Source organism: Lycorma delicatula, chromosome 8, assembly GCF_047948215.1.
Source record: "Lycorma delicatula isolate Av1 chromosome 8, ASM4794821v1, whole genome shotgun sequence".
In the NCBI taxonomy this organism is placed as follows: Eukaryota; Metazoa; Arthropoda; class Insecta; order Hemiptera; family Fulgoridae; genus Lycorma; species Lycorma delicatula.
In genome coordinates this window covers 17,736,371-17,756,507 of record NC_134462.1, presented here as the reverse complement: position 1 = coordinate 17,756,507, position 20,137 = coordinate 17,736,371, and the positions used below count along the sequence as shown (strand labels likewise).

Sequence of the window (20,137 nt, the reverse complement as noted above, 5' to 3'; positions counted from 1 at the left end):
TATGCAACAAAATAATTACTAATTCAGAAGATTCTATTTAAAATTAATTTGAGCACATTTGTGTATAGCTTGAATGGAATAGAGATTTGAACATTCAAAAGTAGGCTGTTAGATGATTTAATTTTTGGTGACCATAAGAATGAATTATTTGAACTAACATTTAGAAAATGAAGTATGTTAACTTATCCTTGTGTTTTAATTTATGAATGTGCAATCCTTGCTAAGACAAAGGGTCACTTGTTAATGAATATAATGCTTTATTAAATTACCGAACCATGTGAAAATTTTCCTACCAATGTATTTAAAACATAATTTAAAAATCTCTCTTATGGAAACAACATTATTCTGTTGATGGATGTTTATATAATACTAATTAAAAAATAATAATAAAAAACCTCTGATTTTTTCCATTTTATTAAGTGTATATACAAATATGTACTTAAATTAATTTTCAAAAGAATCTTCTGATTTGTGAATTATTTTGTTGTGTTTAATGTATTTATCTTAACATTATTTCATGTGTGTGCATTTTAATAATTAATACAGACTTTAATGAAATCTTTTATCTTATAATTTATACTTTTATTTTTATAATTAATCTCTTAAAGATATGATCTATATAATCTTTTTATTATATGCTGATCAGGATAAAATATTTATTATTTATTCCCCTACTTAGTAACACTCTGCATACATAACTATAATTTTAGAATCCGGTGAAATATTGGATATTGTTGTACAGTAATATTGTTAGTGGCTGTTGTACTACAATCAGGTTATGCATTTCAATTTATCCATTTATTTTCTCCAGTAACAATTGGCTGTTGTCCATAGATAGTTATATATAATAATGAGAAATAACTTTATAGCTAATGAAAAATTTCAAGCCTGACCAGAATTTGAACTAGAACTACCCATATGAAGAGCAGATTCTGCTTCAGGGAAAAGTTGGTGGGGTGTTATTAATTTATAAATTTGATAAGTATTTGTTAATAATATTCTAATATATTTATTGCTTTATACCATTTCTCTCAATCTTTTTTATGACTGTAATGTATTTAAAGTATCTGAATAACAGCAGTACTTTATCTAAGTATAATGATGTTCATCATACAAAGGTATCACTTACTGAACGGAATATTGCATTTCAAAGCACTTAGTAGTATGGTAATAATTCTATGTATGAGGCATATTCGGAAGATAAGTACTGTTTTGTTATTAAAAAATACACATAACTTTTAACATAATTTTATTTTTAGATGGAAAATCATTCCTTAAACTACTTTTCTGCATAATTTCCACCATTATAAAGGCACTTTTCATATCTTGTAATCAGTTTTCCATTCTTTCCTCAAAGAACATTGCTGCCAGTGAAGATAAACACTGATGCAGAGCACTTTTTATATCAGCATTGTAGTGCTGACCTGTAAGGGATTGTTTGAGATGGAAAAACAAGTGTGTTGATCAATTGGCTCTGAGTTAGAGTTATAAAGTGGGTGCTTCAGTTGTTTATATCCAAATTGTTCAATCAGACTTTGAGTTTCACCTGCAATATGCAGACAAGCATGTCTTTTATACGGATTTGAATACTAGATCATGGATATCGGTGTTCTTTGATGGTTGGGTTTCAATTAACCACACATCCCATGAATGGTCAACCTGAGACTGTACAAGACTACACTTCATTCATCTGCTGATGATATGATCTGCTGAAGTAATACCTTACAGTGTTCCCGAATGCTAAAACAGAAAAAAGAGAGAGAGACAAGGATTGCCATTAAAGAATAAAATCTTAACTGAGCTTGCCTCTCCAGTTGTTTGGATTACATAGCACATTTTTTTTTTAGTTTCACAACAAAGCGAATCAATTTATAGTCTCATCTCTCAGCAAGAAGTCAACACTAAAACTCTTTTCTTATCCCAGAAGACAGTACAGATGAGTTTTCATTTAAAATAGTGCTTTGGTCTTTTTTTTTTTCAGAGATGCATGTCACCATTCTGTAGACTGCTATTTGGATTCTGATGTGATGTGAGAGACCAAAGTCTTATCACCAGTTACTATTTTGCTCAAAAGAACATCACCTTCATTTTTGTGTTGATCAAGAGAAACTGAGCAGTGTCTAAGCTTGGTTTTGTGAACCTCCGTCCAAATTTTCGGCATCCAATGAGAACAAAGTTTGTGATGGAATAGGTTTCATTATAATTTCAAACAAAACTGTTCATGAAATTTCTGGGCCCTCAGTATATAATGAAGAAATTATAAACCATCAATTTTATTTAATTTTTTCATTCGTTCATGTAACCAAATCATTATTTACAATGGAAGGGCCCACTTCTTTGTTTATCATGCACATTACTACTTCCTTCTTTGAACTGTGACATCACTTTCTAACCACACTCATAGCATTTTCACCATAAACTTCACTAACTTGCCAGTGAATATCAATTGGTTTGACATTTCTTGCATTTAAAAATATGATAACTATCCTAATTTCACTGTCAGCGGGATTCTTGATTTACTTAAGCATATTAAACAATGTTTAAATCATCTGTGAACATATGTCGCTGAACTTTATTGGCATTATTGAAAACCAATGAATGAGAGAATGTGGTACACATCCTTAAATGTGGAGCTGCGATTACACTTAATTGTTCATACTTCTTAGTTACATCTCGTATTTCAGCTAAATCAAGAAATCATGTTATCCCCTAACGTTTTATCATAAGCCTGGCATGGTACACTTGTTATTTTGTTGACTTGTTTTGTACACTTGTTTTTTTTTGTTGTGTGAACTATTACAGTTTTGATATGTAACATACATGTAATTGTTATTGCATTAATTTTAGATTGTTGTTATATTTTTGTGTTTTCTGTTTATTTTACAGAAATCTAGTGAAGAATCATGTTACGGATAATATCAGTAGTTATTTTTTCAACAGTTGCATCACTGTTTATATTAAGTTTTGTTGAAAGTTGTAATGAAGCAGTTTGTGCTAGTGTTGTTAGTAAATGTATGATCACACAATCCTGTAAATGTGATTTAAAAAATTGTTCTTGCTGTAAAGAATGTTTTAGTTGTCTCAATTATTTATATAGTGAATGCTGTTCATGTGTTGGTAAGTATTAAATGAAATCAGTCATAATTAGTAATATATAATTATCCTCAAGATTTACTGTTTTTTTTTTTATCAGTCTGTTGTGGGTCTTTTGCATTATATCCCCGCATTTGCCATTTTGAATCAAAAGTGAGTTTCGATTTTGAATTTAAAAACATGAAATATATAGCCTTACCTGTAACTGCCATTTTGATGGCTAGAATTCAACAATATCTTTGAATATTTCCTGGAACAGATCTTCCTAGTGGTAGTGTGTGTGTATGAACTCACATAAATAAGAATCAAGAAATTTACTCGTCTTGTATTCAATTTTATTGCGTCTTTACGCACTAAAGCTGCACTTTATAGACTCTATCAATTGGATATAAGAATCCAGGCACAGTTTGTTACAAAATGTTTACTATAATTAACAGTCAGGTAGACATACTACATGTACTCATCACTGTGTAGGCCACTGTATCATTTCCATAAGTCAGAAGTGATTGTTTTTGGCAAAATAGTATTTTTTATACACTATTTGAATGTTGCTGCACTACAGTTGGATACAGCTTACAGTAACATTTCTTTGGTTCACCAGAGTATACACCTCTGAAAACACATTTTGGTGGGTTCATTTTTCAAATGTATTTGACATGTATTGTCAAATACATGACATATTGTCAAAACATGACATGTATTCATGTGAAATGTATTTTCACATGAAACACAATTTATCTTTATTAACATTATATCTGCTTTAAATAAGGCTTTCCAATAAATGATTAGTGCACACTTTCCTCAAATAATTTCCAATTGGTACTTGAATTGTTTGTCCATAGCCATTTCCTTTTCAAAAAATGACTGTCATATGATAATTAACCCATGAATAAATAAACAGTATTATTTTATTGAAAGATGATCAGTCATGTTCCATTTCTAATCCCTATTTCGGTTCTCCATGTTGATTTATTACATTGCCTGTGCTCAGCTTTTTGAGTAATAGAAAAACCAACAGATGATTGTAAAAAATCTATTTTCATGTGACACTGTTAGGAAAAATTGAATTGGTATTTTTATTTTATCCATGTCACCCTGTAACTGGAAAATTTACATTAAAACAAGCAGTAACAAATCAGCTGTTACAAAAAGCAGAATGAATGGCGATTATATAAGTAAATACACAACACTAGGAGTTCAGTACACAACACTTATTTAAGCTAACTTATCAGAAGAGTTTGATAAGGTCTAATAATGAATATTATGAGGCAAGCTAATAAGTCTCCAGCCTGACATAGAGATGGTGCCAGCAGGTCTAATATCTTACTGGCATTCTATAGTACTATTTTTCTCTAGCTTATATATAGAATTGCAGGTCAATAGCTTGGTTAGTATATATTTGACAGCATTTGGAGCAAGATGCCTTTGTTATTCTCATGAAAATGAAAAAATGTAGTTATAAAATACTTCCATTTGAAAGTTTTAATGCCATTTCAAATCAAAAAAGAAATTGACTTAACACTAAAACTCTTCTCCATCATATTCAATGATAAAATAGTGGGTTTCTGAATTTAAAATTTGAAAAATGTAAGAGGACTGAGGACAAACCATGCTCCAGACATCTTGCTGAGGTAACAACTCCAAGATGATGGAAAAGATCCGTAAAATCGTGCTGGAAGATCGCAAAATATCAAAATAACATGTAGGTTATATTTTACTTAATGGTTTGGGCATGGAGAAGCTCTATGTTAGGTAGGTGCTTCATTTGCTAACGCCTAGCAAAAGTTGCAACGGAAAGCTGTTTCAACTGAAAATTTGGTGCTTTACAAGCAGAACCCCAGTGAATTTTTGCATCAATTCATAACTTTAGATGAGACTTGGGTCCACCACTACACTCCTAAAAGTAAACAACAGTCAAAACAGTGGACAAGGAAGGTGAACCAACCCCAAAGAATGCAAAGACAACTTTGTATGGCGACTGTTTTCTGGGGTGCAAAAGGGATTTTTTTCATTGATTACCTTGGAAAAGGTAAAATTATCAATAGTGAGTACTATGCAAAGTTACTGCAGCATTTAAATGGTGAAGTTAAAAAAAAAAATTATGATTCACCATTACTGACATTTGTCATTCGTTGCAATGGCTAAAAATCAACAAACTAAAGTTTGAATTACTTGTTTATCTGCCTTATTGCCAGATGTAGCACCCAGTTATTACCAGCTATTTCCTATCCTCAAAAAATTGCTTGGTGGACAACAATTTTAGAGCAACAAGGATGTTATTGATGTTGTAAATTGATATTCTGAAAGCTCGACAAATCATATTATAAAAATGATATAAATAAATTAAAGCACCAAAAATAAAAAAATGTATTAATCTTTTGGAGATTATATTGAAAAAGAAAACCCCAAAAATGTTATTTTCTGTATCAGCTTGGAAACTTATCAGCTCACCCTCATAACAAAATAATTCTTTTTGTTATCTCCAATTGTTAATTACAAAAGAATGTTTTGTAGCAGAATGTACTAAGATAAAAAACCATTTGTGAATGTGTTACAGCAGTTTTAAATGGGGATATAATAAAAAAACCTGGTAATTTTTAATGCATGCTATGGCCAGTAGAAAAGGTTAATTCACCAAGACTATTTGATACATGTGTTAGTATGGTATGAAATTTTTTCCTCATGTCATATCATGATATCTGTATAATGTATTATTCATGCACTGATCAGAAAAAAAGTTGTATTTATTTATTGTTTCCATACTGTTAGTTTTTATCATACAAAACAATATTTATTAAATATTTGAGAATATTGCTGCCCCTTTTTTCTTTAAATAAAATTATTAATGAATGCACCAAAGCAGAAAAATACAGGGAATACTTGATTGATTCATACCTTATTTTTCATGAATAACATATTTTTGGAGGTACCTCTTAAAATTAAAAATTAAGTTTTAGAAAAGTTAGTCAAATTCTTCCTTGTAATTCAATTTTATTACGAGACTCGGATGATATATTATATAAATATATATATATATATATATATATATATATATATATATATATATATATATATATTTGGATATTTTAACTGTCTACTGTATTTTATGTTAAGTTGGATGTGCAACAAAATGGAACAGTAATCTATTGCATATTCAATTATACAGATGTTTTGTAATTTTTAGGGAATGACTAATTTCTTGCAGTTTATGGCTATCTCAATCTCCTGATCGTTTTTTTTCCTTATTTTGATTTTTAGAGGATATGAAGTAAATGTTTACTCACATAATCCACCCTAAAGTTTAACAAACAAACAGAATTTTAATAATTTCAGAAGAAATGCTAAAAAAAATACTTTAATTAATATGAACTTACATGTTCAAGCATGCTTTGATTGATAATTGTAACTAGTGTTACAAGATTTATTATAACATTCTAATGCAGGATTCCCAATTTTTATTTTTAATATTAATTTGAAAAAATGTAGACCATATAAACTCCTTGATAATATTATTATATAAGCTCTCTCCAAGTGGATTTGCTTTTCAATCACTATGTTTATTTATTTGTGTACTAGTTGCAATATTTTAATCCAGTTTTTAAGATGTACCTCTCTTTAATCTTCCAAAATATCTTCAAAAAAAATTTAGACTAAAATTTATACTATTTTTTAATTCTGTTACGTTGAATTAGATGTATTGTTCTTTTTAGTTTATAATACTCTGTATTGATTATATAATTTACAGATATGTGTCCAAAACCAAATTATACAACAAATGCTTTAAGCAGACAGAGTCATGTTGAAGATTTGCCAGAAGCTATTCCTAATTTATTTCAAGTATTAACTGCTGAACCAGATTCTCAGCAGAGGTGGTTGACATTTACATTTCCTGTTGATTTTAATATTGCTTTATTGAAACCACATTTTGAAAAAGAAATAAAATATAGAACACGTAAGTATTGCATTTATCTTTTATTGAATGAAATTTTTTATTTTTTAAATACTCAAGTTCTTGGTAAGAAGTCTTTAAAATCTAAAGATGCTTGGCTGACCACATGAAGTTACTATTAATATTTCACATCTCTAGGGAACTACTTTGGAGGGGACAGTATCAATATAGAAGAATAAGTAAATTTTTTTTACTAAAAAATAAAATTCTCATTTTTTTATCTCACATTGTATATTAGAATGGTATTTAATGCTTAAGTTAACGTTTTTTTTCTTATATTGTTCTATGTTTTCTTCCAGATACATTTATATTTAATAGTACATAAAATTTTAAGTCACGCATTTTTTTATGAAAAACCTTCAAATTTTCTGAAAAACCATAGTGTGGATGAAATCTCTTGAGAAAGAGTAATTGAATGCATTTTTCACAGAATTAATTACAGAATTTTATCAGAAGGCTAACGTGAAAGAAAGCTAAATGCATAAATACAGGTTCCAGCTATTTGGTAATATGAGGGTAGTTAAAAAATAAGGACCAATGAGTTATAAATAGCTACTGACAACAATGATTGGTTTATGTAATCACTTCTCGTGGTCTGTTGGCCATCATTCCATTGTTATTTGCCTTTGCAAGACAGTGTGTTGCCTTTGTGACAGTATTAACAAATCCCACCAGTTGTGAAGTTTGATCAGTGATTAGATTTCTAAATGCAGGAGGACATAAGTCAAGAGGTCAGTTGTCAATTATATGAAACTTATGGGCCTACCACATTGAGTGTAGGAAAAATGAGTTTAAGGAAGATCATTCATATGTTCACAACAAACAGAAGTGGCTGGCCTAGTGTCCAGACTGACAATCTCATTGAAAGTGTGAATGGAAAAGTCAGAGAAAATTGTTGCTTTAAGAATAGCAATCATTCTCTTGAATTTCCAAAAGTTTCAGTCAACATTATTGAGAATTTTGATTGACACTCTAGGCTATCATAAACTGTGTGTATGATGGATGCTGAAAATGTTGACAATTGCTCATAAAGGTCATAGAATGACATCTGCATGTGTTTTTCTCGGCCTCTTTAAAACAAGAAGGGAGACAAATCTTTTTCCCATATTGTCACTGGTGATGAAACATGGATTTCATACGTCAATACAAAGTTGAAACAACAATTGATGCAGTGGTGTCATTCCAGTTCATCTAAACCAAAAAATTTCAAACAAGCCCAATTTGGAAGGAAAATCATGACAGCTATTCTGGGATCAAAATGGTGTGTCTTCTGTTGATTCCATGAAACCTGAAGCATCCATCATGTCACGAGTTTATTGTGAAACACTTTGTAAATTATGTCGTGCATTCAAAACCAAAGATAGAGAATGCTGAGATCAGGAATTGTTCTCTTCATAATAATTCACATCCACAGATGCAGCATGCAAACAGAAAACAATTCAAAAATTTGGGTAGGAGATTTTTAATTATCCAGATGGGGGAATTTTATGCAATGGGTTTGAAGAAGCTTGCTTCACAATTTCAGAAGTGTTTGGTTCAAAATAGTGATTATGTAGAAAAGCAAAGTAAACATGCAAGTATTTGAAACATTAATAAATTTTTCATTTTTTCAACTGTTCTCATTTTGTTACCGATTTGCTCTTACTTTTGAACTCTGCGTCGTATATGTTGTGTAGTGATGCTGATGTTCAAATTTTTTAATTATGTAATTTCTCATATTTTGTAGCCTCTATGTTTCCTGGACCTTTTACCAGTTCTGGGTTTTTATTTGTGGAATCATTTGAAGTAGTGTTTTTCAGAACAGTTGTGTACAGTCGGCAAATATATATGGGGTAACACATATATGTCTGTATGTGAATGTATATGTATATATGTATTGCTGCCAAGTAGCTTCGATGGCACATGGCACTTACTAACCTTATGGTGGCCCTGAAAAGGGCCGTTTTTTGCATTAGTTCTGAGAAGAGTTGTTGGGTCCGGAAGCTGGTCTCTGGTGAAGTCGAGTAGTTGTGGCTCATCCATTGAAGTCCAACTGGGCTTTCCCTCAGCAGCAGTTGTTTCCCCGCTACAGCGTGGCAGTGGTGGCCCCCTGAGCCTCGCAGTTTCAGGTTGGCATCAGTCGTCCTTCACCAGCATGGCTGGGGCAGTTCTCCCTGAGTGATCCCATGCTGGGCTGGCTCCTGCTGCTGAGTCTGCCGGCCAGGGTGATTGAAGCCCAGCGAGCTGGAGCAGGAAGGTAGCGTCCACATCCAGTGGCTCCCTCGGCAAGCTGGCCAGGCCTGCTGCTCCAGCAGGGATGTTGGCTTCCACCAGGAGGCCCCACGTTGAGCCAGCCAGGGAACTTCTTCCATCTTCTTCTCCTTGGTCTTCTCCAGGTAGTGGTCGACGATGAATTGCAAATTCACTCTCGTGCACACTCTTTTATTGGAGCCTGAGAGTGGTGGGAAAACTGCGCAGCGGTAGTGATGCTTGTATTAACGCGTTCATATACTGTGAGCCAGTTCGCATCTCGTGTTCAGCCGCTAATATTAAATTAGGCATATATGTGGCCTATACATAACAATATATATATATGTGTATATATATATATATATATATATATATATATGTGTATATATATATATATATGTGTGTATATATATATATATATATTTGTTTTATTTTACTAAAATTAATATTTTTAAGATATTTATTATTCTTCAGTACCATTACTTCTGAGGATGATATATATGAGTGTAAATGAAGTGTAGTCTTGTACAGTCTCAGTTCGACCATTCCTGAGATGTGTGGTTAATTGAAGATCAACCACCAAAGAACACTGGTATCCATGATCTAGTATTCAAATCCGTGTAAAAATAACTGACTTTACTAGGACTTGAATGCCGGAACTCTCGACTTTGAAATCAACTGATTTGGGAAGACGCAAATATGAGATCTTGCCCTGTGGTTAAGTTTCTTCTTCACACACAATCAAAACTTGGATTCATAATTAAAGAAACTGGTTCAGCTTGGAAAAAAAAACTGGTGGGCATGTTTTTTCTGTACATGAGCCTGAAAACATTGATGCTGCAAAAGCTCTAGTGTTAGAAGTCCCCTTTTTTTGGTGCTGAAAATTGCTTCATTATTGGAGAATGCAAAGAATACTCCATAACCTGTAATTTCATCCTTACAAGATTCAAATTTTCCAGGAACTGAAACCTAATGATTGTGTATTGCATCTGCAGTTTTGTGGTAAACTGTTGTCTAAAATCAGTGAGAATGCTAACTTTATTGAAAATTTTTAGATGTTAGATGTAGTCCATTTTCACTTCAGTGAATATGTGAATAAGCAGAACTTTCATTACTGGGCACAAACAAACCCTGCTCAGCTTTACCAGCATCTGTTACACAGTGCTAAACTTACTGTATGGTGTGCAGTTTTGTGTCGTGGGGTAATAAGCCTTTACTTCTTTGAAGATAAAGGGGGTTCTACTGTCACTGTGATGTCTCAACATTATTTTGACATGCTAGAGGCATTTTTTACTCCTAGGCGCCATTTTCTTCCAAATTTTGACCTTCAGCAAACCTAGTTTCAACAGCATGGAGCCATCTCACACTACCTGACAGTATGTGGCAGCAGTGAGACAGACTTTTTTTGGCGATGGCATAATTTCAAGGACTGCTAACATCGCTTGGCTGCCTTGGTCACCACACCTTTCAGTCTGCAACTTCTTTTTATGGGTATACCTGAAGAGTGTTGTGTACCAGACTAGACCAAGAAACCTGGCCTAGCTCACGATTGAAAAGAAATTTGCCAACATCCCAGAGAACACTTTGTGTCTCGTTATGCAGAATTTTCAGAATCAACTTACTGAATGTGTATGCAAAAATGGACAGCACTAAGTGAATTAATTTTTAAAAAGTAATGTATATTGAAATTTCCACTCTTGTAGAACATGTTTTCAACATCAAATAAAGGTTAGTAACTTTACTTAATTTTTTCTAATTATTTATATATTTTTCCGTTTCTGTGCGTCACCCTGTATATTATGCAATAGAAGAATTATTTCTATCATGACTAAGGATGCAGGATCCTGGTAAAGTGTTTTAATGAAAAATTAAGGTAAGATAATGTCTTACCTCAGTATTCTGTTCTAAGTGGTTTCATTAATAATATGAGGTGTGGCTATTAAATAATGAGACTAATACTGCTACAAAAGAACTGCGCATGCGTCAAGTTTATATGACCAATAGCTGTGTAGAATGAAGTCTTCTTTTTTGATTGTTGCTGCTCCAGTTTCTGTAGACATATTAGTCTGGCCATGGCCTTTGTTTGGATAACATCTGTTGTTTTTTTTTGCCGAAAATACGATATTTTATTAGAGCAAAGAATTGTGAAACTTTATATGAAACTTGGAAAAACTGCTACTGAAACTTATCTTTTATTAAAAAAGGTATATGGCGATAAATGTTTATCACGTGCATGGGTTTTTCAGTGGTTTAAGCATTTCCAAGATGGCCTTGAAGACATGGAGGATGATTTCGCTCGGGTTGGCCTTCCACATCAAAAAGGTATAGAAATATTGAAAAAATTGGTAATCTGATCCGATCTGACCGTCGGTTAATTATTCATGCAATTGCTGAAACTATAGGAATTGATAAAGAATGCACATGGGAAATTTTATATAACAATTTTAACATGCTAAAAGTGTGTGCAAAAATGGTGCCTAAAATTCTCACAATCAAACAAAAAGAAGCTCGTGAAAATATTTATTTTGACACTTTGAATGCCATTGAAAATGACCCAAACTTCTTGGAAAGAGTGATAACATGTGATGAATCTTGGTTTTTCATTTATGATCCAGAAACTAATCATCAGTCCATGCATTCACCCCAACTTCACTGAGAACTAAAAAAGCTTGAATAAGCAAATCAAAATTCAAAGTGATAAAGATTGTTTTTTTGATATTGTGTTCCTTCACTGGATTCCTGAAGGTCAAACTATTAATCATTATTACTGTCAGGTCCTTGCTGAACTGTGAAAAAATAAGAAAAAAATGATCCAAATTGTGGAAGAACAAGTCATGGGTTCTTCATCCGCACAACACACCAGCTCACACTGCATTGTCTGTCAAGATATTTCTAACAAAGTATAACATCACAGTGTTAAACCATCTGCCTTATTCACCTGACCTGGCACCATCTGATTTTTATCTGTTCCCCAAGGTTAAATCTGCATTAAAAGGAACAAGATTTCACACAGACCGTTGACACTGTGAAAGAAAAAGCAGCACACGTCATAAAAGAGCTCACAGAAGAAGACTTCCAGCTGTTTTTTCAAACAATAGAAAATTTGCATAGTGCGTTGTAAGGATAGAAGGGAGGGTGTATGTTGAAAAGGATAATAACTAAATATGTATAAATTTAAAATAAAATATTTTACAGCATTAGTCTTGTTATTTAATAGCCACACCTTATACATATTAATTTAAGAGATGGTACAGGTAGGTGAGTTGGCACCGCTGTATGTTAGGCATGGTGGGATTCTGAATGGTTTGGAAACCAGCTGTGAATATCAAGTGTCCGTCTGAATTGCTAGTTCAATCTATGAGTGTGTATCACGAATTGTGTCTGTTTTTCTACTTTTTATAGTCTGATAAGCTTTTTATAGTCTTCAGTAAGCTTTTCAGTTATAGTAATTTTACAACTTTTTTGTTAAGATAATTTAATTGTAAAATAAGTAGCACCTGGGCTCAAATTTACAAATTAGGAAGATCATAAACCATATACTCAGTACCATTTACATTGCTTCACTTGGCACATAAATAGGTGGGCCATCGCTCCTACCAGTTTAGTAGAGTTAATTCAAATTACACATTAGGATAGATGGCTCTTCCTTGTATTTGAATACATGGGAAGAGAGATGGCACGTTTGAAAATATTTTATGAGTATTTTAGTTTTTATATTTTAAAAACTAAAATCAGTTGATACTCTTTTGATTTTAGATGTTCCAAAATGTAAAAGAAAGTCTTAACATTTACTATGAATTTTGTTAAAAATAAGAAAATGAGTATTGGTAAAGCATCAAAATCTTAACAGGATACCAAAGATGACTGGCATCTGCTGTTCATGAAAGAAGTCTATAGGTTTTTCAAGCCAACTAGGTGAAGAAGCTGAAAAAAGTTAGCAAACCACATTAAACAACTATAGTCAGTAGGATTTGCTCCAATGAGGTCTGACATTAGAACTACCCTATGATCTGGGAGAATCTCTGGTAAAAATCACATGTTCTATTTGCGCCACAAACATAGTGACCGACGCACAAGTGCTGCTTGCATGTACTGGAAACAACGTGCATGCAAAATTACAAAACTCTTGCATATGTAAACTTGAAGCGTTTCTCTTTCATTTAACTTACAGTTCATCTCTCTACAATGTTGTGAAGCTATAACCATTTAAAGCCCCAGTATTATTCTACGGACACACTGTATTATGTTTACAGACTACTTTTCATACTACTCACTACCTCCAGCCCTTGGTCCACTCATTTTTTGGACCATTTAAGAGAATGTTTAATGAGGCATGTAACAATATGATAAAAAGCAAGCTTGGCCAGGGAAGGTTAGGTAGAGAAGATTTTGGGAGCCTTCTTTCCGTTGGTTGGAACCAGCCTGTTACTTTCCAGAATGGTGTTACTGCTGCATTTTGTTCAACAGGTGTCTATCCTCTCAGTAAGGATGCAATACCCTTCTTTCTTTTCCTGTTTAGCCTCCAGTAATTACCGTTCAGATAATACTTCAGAGGATGAGTGTGAATGAAGTGTAGTCTTGTACTGTCTCAGTTTGACCATTCCTGAGATGTGTGGTTAATTGAAACCCAACCACCAAAGAACATCAGTATCCACGATTTAGTATTCAATTCCGTGTAAAAACAACTGACTACTAGGACTTGAATGCTGGAACTCTCGATTTTCCAAATCAGCTGATTTGGGAAGATGCATTCACCACTAGACCAACCCGATGGGTTAGGATGCAATACCTGATCATGCTTTTCTGTTACTATATGAGAAGAATCCTGTGTCTACAGAATATATAAATAAACAACCCATTCCTAATGTACCAAAGTATAGTGTTAGAGTGATTCCTTATTTCCTTCCACCTTAACAGCTTCCCATTTATTACAGTCTAATAATTTTCTTCATAAGCTTTCTAATTATTGGTTACCACCTATAAAGATCATTGATTCTACAACGATTACTACCAAAGTTTTGAAACAGATTTTCTCTATTCCAAATGCTCTCAAACGATCTCTATCAAAACGAAAACAAAGCACCCAAAACCTGACCGAGTGGGAATATGTTGAACAAAAAAAAGAAGAAGAAAAATATTCAAAGAAATAAACCAAATTAAAAAATGGAAACATGCGTGGAAAGTAAGGAGGTGTTTATGCAAGAAGTTTGAAAATTTCTCTTCTACCTCAGAGGACGAAATGGAAATTAATCTTCTCTCAGATCATGAAAGTGAAAATTTTGACATCAGTGAATGTGTAGAGTGTTGAAGACTAAGACTAAGACGCTATCTTCTAATGACTGGATAAAGTGTGTGGTTTGTAGGCTTCATGAAAGTCATTCAATTTACAAAGACAAGTATGCTTTATATGGAAGAAAGGAAAGTCTTAAGAGAAAGCTCTCACAGAAGAAACAATAAAATCTTAAAAAATATGTTTTATCATCTATTAATCTTGTTAATTACTAGTCTTTGTTTGAGATTAAAATTTTTAAAACATTTTATTATAAATGGTCAATATTTGTGAAACTACTGTAAGTAATATTAGATAATAATAAACTATTATGTCATGCCTACAAAAGTTTTACTGAAAAACCACAATCAGCCAATAATTTTTTTACTGTGCCATCTCTCCTACACCATTTGAGCTATCTCATCTACCCCATTAGGAGAGATAGTCCAAAGATGCTGTTTCAAATAAGTTTGTGAAAAGGTAAGTAAGATTTGTAAAATGTTGTTTGTATGTATATTATGTTCAGAAAATGTCCATGTCTATGTACTCACATTATTAGTTACTTAAAAGTAGTTTAAATAATAATTATTTTTGAAGTATTCAAAAAGTGTGCCATCTCTCTTCACTTTAACTTAAAGTGTATTGCTGAAATTATATCAAAATCATAAAATAATACTTACCATCATTAGTTTGATTTTAGTAACTCTAACAAGGTTGATATCATATTTTTTTATCAGAGAGCGCAGAACAAGAGGTTGATCCAGTGAAAGATATGATCACATTAAATTGTTCAGTAGCTTATATGAGTCAGTGTATGTCTTGGAATAAATGTAAAGCCAGTTGCCAGTCAATGGGAGCAGCTTCTTACCGATGGTTTCATGATGGATGCTGTGAATGCATTGGAGATAAGTGTATAAATTATGGAATTAATGAAAGCAGGTTTGTAAAACTTTAATGTTTTCATTTTTTTTTTAAATATTTGTTTTTTGTGATTGCTGCTTAAACCCAATTTAAGTTATTACCAATTGTTATTAATGAATTTTTAATATATTTAATAATAGTAACAAAGCAATATCATCATTTATAGTGTTGAAGTACATCATCAATTTGTTGTTTACTAAAAGTCTGTTTGGAATTTTGATATTTTAGAATTTCCAAGTATCTAAGAAGTATTATTTTATTAATATTCCATAATACCATGCCAAAGAAAGTAGAATCAGGGTATCATAAGTAGAAACTAGAACTATCATAAGTTAGGCATTTTTATATTTAAATTAGGTTTCCGGTATAACAACATAATTGATTCTTAGAGGCATGAGCATCAAGACTGAGTCCCAGCTGCCAGAATGGGACCCAGGAACAGCATAGCCAGGCCTGGCTACCCACCCTAGCAGTTAGAGGCAGGCAAGCAAGCAAGGAAGATCTAACCGGCAAGCCAACCTGCCCTGCTGGATGTACTGCAGGTAGGTGGGAAGGCCCGTTAGAATTTCAAGGACACTCACCTGGGCTGAGTTATACTTATTGTAGGTCTGGCCCAGGGGAGTAGGGAGAAAAAAATTGATTCTTAGAGAAGTTATAAATATGATCTGAATGATTCTGAAATTGGGATGTTATAAATAGATTCCTAAACATTGCAGCTATATTCCTCCTCTATGAATCATGAGACCTTGCCGTTGGTGAGGGGGCTTGAGTGCTCAGGGATACAGAGTAGCTGGACCGAAGGTGCAACCATATCGGAGAGGTATCTGTTGAGAGCCAGACTAAGGAATGATTCCTGAAAGAGGGCAGCAGCTCTTTCAGTAGTTGTTAGGGGCGTGAGTCAGGACGACTTAAACGGCCGTATCAACATCACTCAGTCCTCTGAGTACTGCGCAGCTGAAAGCAATGGAAAACTACAGCTGCTTTTTTTCCAAGAAAATGTGGCTCTCTGCATTTTCACATAGCAATAATGGAGGCGCCTTCCTTGGTAAAATATTCCGGAGGTAAACTAGTCCCCCGTTCGGATCTCCGGGTGGGGACTACTAAGGAAGGGGTCACCAGAAAATTAAAAAATAACATTCTACGAGTCGGAGCGTGGAATGTTAGAAGTTTAAAAAAGGTTGGTAGGCTAGAAAATTTAAAAAGGGAAATGGATAGGATAAATGTGGATATAGTAGGAATTAGTGAGGTTCGGTGGGAAGAGGAAGGCGACTTCTGGTCAGGTGATTTTAGAGTAATTAACTCAGCGTCAAATAATGGGCAGGCAGGAGTAGGTTTCGTGATGAACAAGAAGATAGGGAGGAGAGTGGAGTATTTCAAAACGCATAGCGATAGAATCATTGTAATAAGGATAAAATCAAAACCTAAACCGACAACGATTGTTAACGTCTATATGCCTACAAGCGCCCATGATGATGATGAGGTAGAGTGTGTATACGAAGAGATTGATGAAGCAATTAAACACGTAAAAGGAGATGAAAATTTAATAATAGTTGGAGATTGGAATGCAAGCATTGGAAAAGGCAAGGAAGGAAATATAGTGGGTGAATACGGGCTGGGCAAAAGGAATGAAAGAGGGGACCGACTTATAGAATTTTGCACGAAGTATAATTTAGTAATTGCCAACACCCAATTTAAAAATCATAATAGAAGAATATACACTTGGAAAAAGCCAGGCGATACTGGAAGGTATCAGATAGATTATATCATGGTTAAGCAAAGATTTAGAAATCAACTCGTTGACTGCAAAACTTACCCTGGAGCAGACATTGATAGCGACCATAATTTGGTGATAATGAAATGTAGATTGGGGTTTAAAAACCTGAAGAAAAGGTGTCAGATGAATCGGTGGAGTTTAGAGAAGCTTGAGGAAGAGGAGGTAAAGAAGATTTTTGAGGAGGACATCGCAAGAGGTCTGAGTAAAAAAGATAAGGTAGAAAATGTAGAAGAAGAATGGGAGAATGTTAAAAAGGAAATTCTTAAATCAGCAGAAGCAAACTTAGGCGGAATAAAGAGAACCGGTAGAAAACCTTGGGTTTCAGACGATATATTGCAGCTGATGGATGAACGTAGAAAATATAAGAATGCTAGTGATGAAGAAAGTAAAAGGAACTATCGGAAATTAAGAAATGCTATAAACAGGAAGTGCAAACTGGTGAAAGAAGAGTGGATTAAAGAAAAGTGTTCAGAAGTGGAAAGAGAAATGAACATTGGTAAAGTAGATGGAGCATACAGGAAAGTTAAGGAAAATTTTGGGGTACATAAATTAAAATCTAATAATGTGTTAAACAAAGATGGTACACCAATTTATAATACGAAAGGTAAAGTCGATAGATGGGTGGAATATATTGAAGAGTTATACGGAGGAAATGAATTAGAAAATGGTGTTATAGAGGAAGAAGAGGAAGTTGAGGAGGATGAAATGGGAGAAACAATACTGAGATCTGAATTTAAGAGAGCATTAAAAGATTTAAATGGCAGAAAGGCTCCTGGAATAGACGGAATACCTGTAGAATTACTGCGCAGTGCAGGTGAGGAAGCGATTGATAGATTATACAAACTGGTGTGTAATATTTATGAAAATGGGGAATTTCCATCAGACTTCAAAAAAAGTGTTATAGTTATGATACCAAAGAAAGCAGGGGCAGATAAATGTGAAGAATACAGAACAATTAGTTTAACTAGTCATGCATCAAAAATCTTAACTAGAATTTTGTACAGAAGAATTGAGAGGAGAGTGGAAGAAGTGTTAGGAGAAGACCAATTTGGTTTCAGGAAAAGTATAGGGACAAGGGAAGCAATTTTAGGCCTCAGATTAATAGTAGAAGGAAGATTAAAGAAAAACAAACCAACATACTTGGCGTTTATAGACCTAGAAAAGGCTTTCGATAACGTAGACTGGAATAAAATGTTCAGCATTTTAAAAAAATTAGGGTTCAAATACAGAGATAGAAGAACAATTGCTAACATGTACAGGAACCAAACAGCAACAATAACAATTGAAGAACATAAGAAAGAAGCCCTAATAAGAAAGGGAGTCCGACAAGGATGTTCCCTATCTCCGTTACTTTTTAATCTTTACATGGAACTAGCAGTTAATGATGTTAAAGAACAATTTAGATTCGGAGTAACAGTACAAGGTGAAAAGATAAAGATGCTACGATTTGCTGATGATATAGTAATTCTAGCCGAGAGTAAAAAGGATTTAGAAGAAACAATGAACGGCATAGATGAAGTTCTACGCAAGAACTATCACATGAAAATAAACAAGAACAAAACAAAAGTAATGAAATGTAGTAGAAATAACAAAGATGGACCGCTGAATGTGAAAATAGGAGGAGAAAAGATTATGGAGGTAGAAGAATTTTGTTATTTGGGAAGTAAAATTACTAAAGATGGACGAAGCAGGAGCGATATAAAATGCCGAATAGCACAAGCTAAACGAGCCTTCAGTAAGAAATATAATTTGTTTACATCAAAAATTAATTTAAATGTCAGGAAAAGATTCTTGAAAGTGTATGTTTGGAGTGTCGCTTTATATGGAAGTGAAACTTGGACAATCGGAGTATCTGAGAAGAAAAGATTAGAAGCTTTTGAAATGTGGTGCTATAGGAGAATGTTAAAAATCAGATGGGTGGATAAAGTGACAAATGAAGAGGTATTGCGGCAAATAGATGAAGAAAGAAGCATTTGGAAAAATATAGTTAAAAGAAGAGACAGGCTTATAGGCCACATACTAAGGCATCCTGGAATAGTCGCTTTAATATTGGAAGGACAGGTAGAAGGGAAAAATTGTGTTGGCAGGCCACGTTTGGAGTATGTAAAACAAATTGTTGGGGATGTAGGATGTAGAGGGTATACTGAAATGAAACGACTAGCACTAGATAGGGAATCTTGGAGAGCTGCATCAAACCAGTCAAATGACTGAAGACAAAAAAAAAAAAAAAAAGCAGTTATATTGTTGTAGATTCTACTCCAGGAAGATGTTCCTTAAGTGAAATTAAATTATAATGTTTTGGTAAAACAGATTAAAATCAAAATATCAGGCATGATTTTTTTTTTGTCTTTTTGCCTATTTACATCTGTGATAGTTCGTATTAGTATGTGTCGAAAATATCAAACAGTCTGATTAAGCTGTTATTTCTCAGAAAAGAATGGACTCTTGTTTCACTCTTGTACAAATTGTTTTTTTCCACCCAATAATAATACTGCATAGCAAATACGTTGAATCAACAAACAGAACTGTTAGCTCACTCTAACGACCCTTCAAGTTTACAAAAACTTAAAGTAAATAAACTGTTTGTCGTCTACTGAGAAGAGGTCATTTGCCCAGCAAACTGTCGCTTTATTGTTATTTTATAAACTAACTGCTAATATCAAATGGTTTCAAAAACTAATTAAGTTTTTTTCATGACAATACTGCAATATTAAAGTAAAAATTAAAAAGGTCATAAAACCGTCAAATTCTGTGAAACTGATATATGGTATTTGCTGGTATCAACTGAAACATCCTGCAGCCAATGTATTAAGAAAAAGAAAAATGAAATTGTTGTTTTAAATTCAAAAAACAAGCAGTTTAGTAATGTAATGGAAAAATGAATCATAAACATTAACCTGTT

At 33.3% G+C, this 20,137-nt stretch overlaps 1 protein-coding gene across 1 annotated transcript in view; it reads left to right on the top strand.

The window, feature by feature from the left end:
• The window catches only part of LOC142329463 (protein twisted gastrulation-like), a 37,416-nt gene that overhangs the window by 5,606 nt on the left and 11,673 nt on the right, over positions 1-20,137 (top strand). Inside the window, exons 2-4 of the mRNA XM_075374120.1 lie at positions 2,887-3,117; positions 6,839-7,045; positions 15,278-15,479. Coding sequence (XP_075230235.1) covers positions 2,904-3,117; positions 6,839-7,045; positions 15,278-15,479 — 623 coding nt within the window. The 5' untranslated portion in view covers positions 2,887-2,903. The remainder of the gene's footprint in view (positions 1-2,886; positions 3,118-6,838; positions 7,046-15,277; positions 15,480-20,137) is intronic.